At 30.5% G+C, this 9,594-nt stretch overlaps 1 protein-coding gene across 1 annotated transcript; it reads left to right on the top strand.

Moving 5' to 3' along the window:
- The first annotated feature begins 694 nt into the window (after positions 1-694).
- On the top strand, positions 695-8,482 carry LOC145948239 (proto-oncogene tyrosine-protein kinase ROS-like). The gene is made up of 6 exons (XM_083057978.1): positions 695-930; positions 1,164-2,590; positions 2,758-2,859; positions 3,018-3,211; positions 4,029-4,499; positions 8,116-8,482. Exons 1-6 carry the CDS (start codon positions 806-808, stop codon positions 8,446-8,448), a joined length of 2,652 nt encoding a protein of 883 aa, XP_082914104.1. The 5' UTR covers positions 695-805; the 3' UTR covers positions 8,449-8,482.
- Positions 8,483-9,594: the final 1,112 nt, after the last annotated feature.

The following is a 9,594-nucleotide window of genomic DNA, read 5'->3' on the forward strand; positions in this document are numbered from 1 at the left end:
AAGCAGTGGTATCAACGCAGAGTACTGATAATCAACTTAAACATATTAATATGTACCATCTTAAAATCTGTAGGAAAAATTCCGAGCGAGCCAAGAGCATTCGTAGAGTTCAATGGATTTCTATGAAAAAATCAACATTTCTGTAACATTCAGGTGAAGAATCTAAGTTCTTAGTCTATATCCTTTTTCTCTCTAAAATTTAACATATAAAAATATTAATTTTGTTAAAAAATTATTAAATATGAAGACTAAAATTTATCTTACAGATGGAATCGACCTAAATTTGGAAACAAAGTGATACAAGGATATACAGTACAATGTTGGTTCATCGAAAACCTAAAAAAGATTCAAATCTGTGACGACAAAACTATTTTAACTACAATGGAGTGCACAGAACATAATCTAAAACCTAATACAACGTACTATTATCGAGTACGAGCGCATACTAAAGCTGGTGCTGGTCCTTATACGGATTTAATGAACGTATCAACCACGCATGAAAATCCGATACCTCAATTATTAATAAAAACAAGGAGAAGTATCAAAATATGGGACCTAGATTCAAGAAACTACGTTAATAACTTTAATATCCCTAATGACAATTTTATTACAAGAGATGTCGCTTATTCTGTAGCAGAACATAAAATTTATTGGCTCCAGTCGATTATTAATGTGCTTGAGTATACAAAAGATTTAATGATATGGGATATGAATACAAATAATATTACAAAAATAACTAGCCTTAAAACAAATTCACGCAATCTCTGCATCGATTGGATAGGAAGAAATCTATATTGGATGGAATATGACGACTCAGCAAAATCCTATTATAAAGCTGGACTTAACAATGTGGCAAAATGGCATAGTCAAATATGATAAGATTTTGAGCAGAGAAAATCTTATTTATTTAACTATACAGCCGTCTATGAGGTACATTAACTTTTATTCACTTGAAAAAATGAACATTTCTGTCTCTTTCAGTTAAGAATTTATATTATTTTCCAATTTTGCAGTAATTCACTATGATTTTGTAATAAAGATAAAGAATCATAAAATTATTAATTATCATAAAATTGTAACAACCTAAGCTTATTATTCTTTTAACTTCATGATTAAAATTATGTTTTATAATACACATTTAGAATAATATATATATTTTCCAGATTTTTATATTGGATAGAAGAGTTTTTAGATATGCAGTTTGTAATAATGAAATCGGATCTTGACGGAAAAAATGTGCAACCTTTTTTAGAAACCAATACGACCTTCTGTGCATACGATGTATCATTTTCAAGATTTTATTATGATATGATACTTGACATCACAAATACAGAGGAGCCGCTAATATACTGGCTAGAAAGACATGAATTATTTGTGGCGAACATTAAAATAAATAAATGCAATTCAATTTCAATCGCTGAAATTGGCACGATATTTACGTCACATTTGATAATTGATAAAACAAACATTTATGCAAATAGATATAATGTAAATACATTATCAGGTACTTATCTTTATATTTTAAAAAAGAAGTATGCACTTGTCGACAGTGAAAAAAACGCATCTAAACACGTGCAAATAATAGAAAGCACGGATCACTTTGCTCCCATAATATCGTTTGGTAAATCATCCTCCTTACAACCATATCCTCGGACGGAATGCCTTACGCCTGATGAAAAGAATTATAATATTACAATAGTAAAAATAACAGCGCACAGTATTGTTTTGAACTTTACAAAATCAAATCGCAAGCACAAATGCAAAAACAACATACCCACTATTAAATATATCATCTACGTAAGCTGTTTGAATAATAATCTTCATAACAAGTTCGATGAATTCTATATACAGACATACGAGCAATATTATGATATTCAGAATTTAACACCGTTTACAAAATACAAGCTGAAGCTAGCTGTGAGCAATGCTTACTCTGATCAATTATCGATGGACCTGCAATTCCGATCGGAAGTCATACTAAGAACTAACGAAAGCAAACTCAATGCACCAGAAAATGTGAACGTTCAGGTTCTGACGCCGACTATAGCGGCAGTTTATTGGATTCCACCCACGAAACTGAATTGTGCGACAGTAACTTATAGAGTATATTGGGAGTCAATTAACTTGGTGAACAGCACGCAACCGATAGAAGAACCATTTATTAATAATAAAGTAGACATCAAATTTTTTACAATAATCCAACCGTTGCTGCCAGAACAGAAATACTTTGTATATGTACGTGTGTATCCAGCTAACTACAGCAATTTATATAATGACAGTTTTAGCAAAACTGTGTACACGTACTCGGAACCGAACAATATTACTTTGAGCGGAGTTAACAAAAACAATATGAATATTTCGTGGATTCCTAGCGTTAATCTGACGATACATTACATACTGGAATACAAAAATGATGTGATGCAAAAGTGGCAAATCGCTGATAATTTTGAGACGAATTATGAAACAGTAATGTATTATATAGAAAACTTGCTACCGGCAACTTTATACAAGTTTCGTTTAATACTGACATATCCTGAATACGAGAACTTTACATGGCCATCTGATGAAAGATTTATTTTTCAAACACATGGTAAGCTAATATGATAATATGTAGCTATTTTAATATGATCTGTTTATTTTACATACATATAAATTCATTACAGAATTTTAAGAATGAAATATTTTTAATGATAAAATTATAAGTGGAAATATTCAAATAAGACAAAAAAGTTAAAACTATATTTGTATGTAACAAAGGTGACGATTCGATAATTCGAGCTACGCAATATAATCTAACATTAATGTTAAGCCTTGCTGCTACCGTTATTGTAATCTGCATCTGCTACTTTATTTATTGTTGTAAGTATATTTAATACACATTTTTTAAATTACAAATTATGATTAATGTAATAAGTGGAGAGATTTTTCAAAAAACATTAACTTATTTGTTAAAAGAGCAAAATTTAAAATTTGCAATGCATAATATTATTTAAATATATTATAACTTTATATAACAGTATACCGACAACGCATAGAAGATAACGAGCAAGTTTTGACTAGGATTCTACATGAGGTACTTATCGGAAACGTTCAGCATAATGCGCTATACAGTCCTGCGTTGCAATATAATCCAAATAAATTTTTACTCACTAAAATCAAACGTGAGCAAATCACACTAACGAAACTCCTTGGCAGCGGCACATTCGGAATGGTAAATTTTTCGTAACGTCATATTTTAAGTCATTAATGTTTAAATGTAGAAATAAGAAATACACATTTCTTAGTAAATGTTACACCGAAAAAATTGTTTTCTTGAAATGCATTAATAAGTCCTCTTAATAGATATTCTTAATGAATAAGATTATTTCCATCTTTTAAATTGAGAATATATTCTTATTTTTTATGCAACTTCAGCGCCGCACTAAATAAATATAATAAATTAATAATAAATTTAAAATAAAAATTAATAAAATAAAATTATTTGAATTTATAATAAATTTATAAGTTTACAATTAATATTAAAAATAATAACATAATAAGCAAAATGTGTATTTAACTATGTCAAATACATAAAAAAATATTCAATTATATGTGTAACATTTAAATATACATGTAATAAGTAACAAATGTCCATTTGTAAGGCTGTTTTTTGTTATATTGATTAATAATTTTAATAATACACGGATAAAAAAACATCTCATCAAGTATATATTCTTGCATGTTAAGAATATCTCTTTAGAGAATTTTTCTCCTAATTTAAGAGGATCTTTTTAGCGCTTATTTTACTGGAAGATATTATAAAGATAAGTGGCATATACTTAAGATGAGAATACAATTTTTTTGGATATATAAATCAACTTTTTAAAAGAAATAGTAATACACTAATTTTCATGAGACATACATATGCACTTTATTTTTTATTGTTGAATTATTGAAAATAAATTAAAATATATATGTATAATGTTATATAAAATTAAATTATCTTTTCTTGTTTAATAAAAGTTACATTAATTTTCAATATTTCGCAGGTGTACCAAGGGAATGTCAAGGATTTAGAAGAACCGGGATCAGAGACATCCGTTGCCATAAAAATGTTAGAAAAGTGTGCTTCTGTCGAAGAAAAAAAGAAATTCTTGCAAGAAGCTAAGCTTATGAGTCACTTTAGACACGAACATGTGTTAAGATTACTAGCTGTCTGCTTAGACGAGGATTCTCCATTACTCGTGTTGGAATTAATGGAAACTGATCTGCTAAAATATTTGAGAGAGTGTCGAATATTACAACCTTCTGATTTACACGCTTTGCGTCTACAAGATTTGCTCGCTATGTGCGAAGATGTTGTGCGAGGCTGTTGCTATTTAGAAGAGCTGCGCTTTGTGCATAGAGATCTCGCGTGCCGAAATTGTTTAGTGTCTGCGAGAGATCGTGAGAATCGTATTGTCAAAATCGGTGATTTCGGACTTGCTAGAGATATTTACAGAAATGACTATTACCGCAAGGTAGATATAATTAATAAAAAAAGATGAAACTTTTTGAAACTGTTTTTCTATTGTAATAGCTTTTTATAATATTATATATATCTTTAATAAAATATATATATATATATATATATATATATAGAATTTAAGAAAAATGAAGACTATGCATATATTTTTCTATATATTTCTCCAATATATATGTATATAATGTATAATGCAAAATATTAGTTTCTTGCTTAAAAATACTATTGCAAAAATGGATAATTAGAATAAGATATTTATCTTTAACAAAGTAAAAGATTCAAACGCCAGTACTTATAAAACAAGGTTAAAGAAATTTTTAAACGACCAACTGGCTAGTGATAATGCGTTTATTTATCGTTACGTTTCGACCCTATATCGGGAAGCAGTGGTATCAACGCAGAGTACTCCATTAAGGCTCGTAGATGTTATAATAATGATATAAGCCAATAAAACATATAATACATGTAAAAACAATACCTTACAATCTGCAATTTCTATAGAGATATAGTGTGTCAGTATGTGAAATGACCGTACGTGAGTGGAAATTCCGTCATCATTTTACACAGTGACTAGAAAAGTCTAACGTAAGCTGGTATAAGTCAGAATGTTGAGATATATAAAGAAAGTGTTATAAACATAAACATAATATATAAAAATCGTGACAATAACAAATTCATTAGTCAAGGATATTAAAGTACGTTAAGAATAGTGTCATATATCGCGTTCAAATTATCCGTATCCTTCTGCAGATTAATCGCATCTCTATCACGGATCAATTTGGAGTACGGCATACAACAGCACTTAAAAATTGGATTAATACCAACAAGAGAATCATAGAATCTAAACAACAACTACGGTTTTTATTACGTTGCCGACGTCATGATGTTTTCCCGTCACATATAGGGAACCTGCGCTTACGTGTAACGTTCTACAGTAATAGCGTTTCTCAACTCTTTCATAATCTCATAGACAAGAATAAAAGAACATTGTTGAACTTTGAAATTAAAGATCTGAATTTCCACATTACATATCTTATAAAAAAGCTACAGAATATTGAAACGGATTTGGTTGCGTTGTTTTCTATTGAGTTCTTAGATGAATTTTATTCCTATAATAATAGTAGTTTAAGAAGTAATTTTTATCACAAACAAAAAACTAGACTATCAAATAAATTTAATAATATCTTGGACAAATATAAAACTAACAACAATGTTCTTAAAGATATTGATAAATCGAAATGGCTCGTTAACCTGAGTGATAGGATTTTACCGGAGGCCGTTCAAAATGTTTTATGCTTGGGTGAAAGTTTTAGTCTCCGAGTCAATTGTGAGGATAAGAATGACCGTTCCATGGTTGTTATGGAGCATATTAAGAATTTTGAAGTTAACTCTCACAAAATTCCTGAAGATCTCAGAGAAGTTACAAGGAATTCGCTTGTTAACTCAATTAAAAAATTTTTATGCAATAAACGTCATACATCCTACTTCGAAAATTTAATTTACTCACAATATCGTGAATGTAGAATGTTTTTGAAAAATAACCAGGATCTTCTTGTCACCAGAGCAGACAAGGGACAGATTACGGTAGTTTTAAATAAAGGCGAGTATATAAAGAACATGACGGATTTATTGGCGGACAGTCTTACCTATAAAAAATTAAATAAAGACCCCTTAAAAAAGCTAACTAATAATGTTAATGCGATAGTACGAGGTTGGCGAGATAAGGAAATTATTGATGAAATGACATATAAACGTTTGGTCTGTAATAATGGCAATTTACCTAGATGTTATGGACTACCAAAAGTCCATAAAAATAATCATCCTTTACGCTTAATAGTCTCATCGCTGGGCAGTCCCACCTATAACATAGCATTGTTTTTACACGATATACTGTCACGATCAATCAAAAAACCCGTCTCACATGTTAGAGATAGTTGGTCCTTTGCAAGAAATATAAAGAAAGCGAATATTAATGATAATGAAGTTTTAATATCCTTGGATGTTACGTCATTGTTTACTAACGTTCCGAAATCTTTAGTCATTTTGGCCATTAGAAACAGATGGAATTTGATTTCACAACATACTAGTTTGTCCATTGATCAATTTTTATTCGTGTTGGAATTTATTATCGATTCCACTAGTTTTAGCTTTAACGGGGAGTTTTACGAGCAAATATTTGGTATGCCGATGGGGTCTCCTCTTTCTCCGGTTCTTGCGGACATTGTCATGGACGACCTTGAATCTCAGTGCCTTTTATCACTACCATTTAAGATTTCTATCTATTGCAGATATGTAGACGACATCTTTGCTATCATTCCTAGGAATGGTATTAATGAGATCTTATATAGTTTTAATAACTACCACCCTAGATTAAAGTTTACTTATGAACTTGAAACGGATGGCTCGATAGAATTTTTGGACACTAAAGTCATTAGATGCAATAACAATCTTATCACTAATTGGTACAGAAAACCAACCTTTTCGGGTAGATATATTAATTATTATTCCGGCCAACCACATAGATACAAAGTTAATACTATAGTTAATCTCACAGACAGAGCGATTTTACTCTCTGATAAAAGGTTTCACGATAAGAATATTTTGACTATTAAACAAATTTTATCTAATAATTGTTACCCGATACATTTTTATAATAAGATTATCAATAGAAGATTAAAAGATCTATACTCAATGAATGAGGAACGTACAAATATTAAAAATAAGTTTGATCCCTCAAAGTGTGTGGTTTTTCCGTATATTAAGGGCTTAAGTGAGGAGATTCGTCGATCGTTGAATAATTACGGCTTAGAGGTTTTACACACAGTACCAAATAAACTCGATACTTTGATTAAAAAAGGAAAGGACCAACTTGAACCGAACAAAAGAACGAATGTTGTTTATAAGATTTCTTGCAATGATTGTGGTGCTTGTTACATCGGGCAAACAAAACGACATCTTGAAACGCGCATAAAAGAACATAGAAGTGACATTAGGAAACACCAGAGTAATCATTCGGTGGTTAGTAAGCACAGGGTTGCAAGAAATCATGAATTTGATTGGACGTCGGTATCAATCTTACACAACGAATGTAATTTGAAAAAGAGAAAAATTAGCGAAATGATTTGTATAAAAAAACATAGAGATGCGATTAATCTGCAGAAGGATACGGATAATTTGAACGCGATATATGACACTATTCTTAACGTACTTTAATATCCTTGACTAATGAATTTGTTATTGTCACGATTTTTATATATTATGTTTATGTTTATAACACTTTCTTTATATATCTCAACATTCTGACTTATACCAGCTTACGTTAGACTTTTCTAGTCACTGTGTAAAATGATGACGGAATTTCCACTCACGTACGGTCATTTCACATACTGACACACTATATCTATAGAAATTGCAGATTGTAAGGTATTGTTTTTACATGTATTATATGTTTTATTGGCTTATATCATTATTATAACATCTACGAGCCTTAATGGTTTTTGTTATTTTAGTCTGAAGAGGACCCGATATAGGGTCGAAACGCAACGATAAATAAACGCATTATCACTAGCCAGTTGGTCGTTTACATATTTATCTTTGTTAAAATTTTATTTTAGGAAGGTGAAGGTCTGCTTCCTGTTCGCTGGATGGCACCGGAATCCCTAGTGAACGGAATATTTACTTCTCAGAGCGATGTTTGGTCATTCGGAGTACTAATGTGGAAGATTACATCATTGGGTGAGCAACCTTATTCTACAACAAAATCTAATCTCGAAGTGATAAGTTACGTACGCGAGGGAGGCAAGTTGCAGATGTTTCTCGATTGTCCATCCTCATTATATCAGTTGATGCAGCGTTGCTGGGGTGTAGCAAATGCCAGACCAAATTTTAAACTTTGTCTGAACAATATTATAGATCTAAGAAGTGACGCAGAATTGCATCCAATATAAATATTATCTAGTTGGCACAATTAATTAATTATTTGAACATGTGTATATCAAAGCGAAACAAATTTTTGCACATCTATTTGAGATATTTGAAAATATGTCTGTATTATACGTCTGTATATATATTTGCATTTAAAAAATTTTAAACTTTAGCATATATTTTGTTTACTAACACTGAAAAATCAAAAAAGAACAAGTAGTTATACCAGTGTTCAAATAGATAACTACTCTTGATTTTAGTTATAAATAGCATTTAGAGATAGGTGAAATTACTATAAAATGTGTAATGTACTAAATTCTATACAAATAACATTTTTAAAAAATCTGTTTTTATATATCTGATCAAAATTCTTCATGCATATCAAAAATATTTTGTATGTCAAACAGGAAATAAAGAAGGACGCGAGAATGGGTTAATAAAGGTTAATAAAAATTTACATATATCTGTTTCTTTTAGCAAATAAGTCATGGAAAGCCTGACTCTTTTGTTGGATTAGCTTAGTCTAATAATTCGTCTAATAATTATAATTTATATTCTAATAATTTGGTTTACGTATTAGTTTCAGATTACTCAGTTAATTTCTTTAAGTAAAAGTGGCTCTATCTTTATTCAACTTCTTTTTCCATGAATGCGTTTATTATCACTGACACTTTTAACAATGTTTATATTTCAACATTAAACGTTTTTATTATCATTTTCTTTATAATCATAAAAATTTTATTTTTCCTGTATTTAAAAACATCATATAAATATATTTTAATGTAAACAAATGTTCTGGAGAGCACAATGCTATGAACTTTTGAGAATGATATAACTTTCGATTTATGTCTGATGAAAATATGTACATACATACAGGGTGTCCGGTAATAGTCGCATCAACCGTCGTGTGCAGGTAGAGCTAGTTAAACCGAGTAGAAAAGTCCTCTACCATTTTGCGATATTCTCAATAATAAGAGAGAAATAAATTTAAAAAAATCAGCCAATTCGCGCGATGATAAGCGTGCGGCGAGAAGAGACAGCCCACTCGGGGGTCCAGAGTTAGCGCTACTCGTATGGAGTTACTGTCTTTTGTAAAGTGCTCCTCCCCGCTTCATCGCGCGCTTAGCAACCGTGTAACATTATACTGTTTCTTTTCGCCGCATGCTTGG

This window comes from Prenolepis imparis, unplaced genomic scaffold, assembly GCF_030444845.1.
Source record: "Prenolepis imparis isolate NDT839.2.m4 unplaced genomic scaffold, iyPreImpa1.0 SCAF_294, whole genome shotgun sequence".
NCBI lineage: Eukaryota > Metazoa > Arthropoda > Insecta > Hymenoptera > Formicidae > Prenolepis > Prenolepis imparis.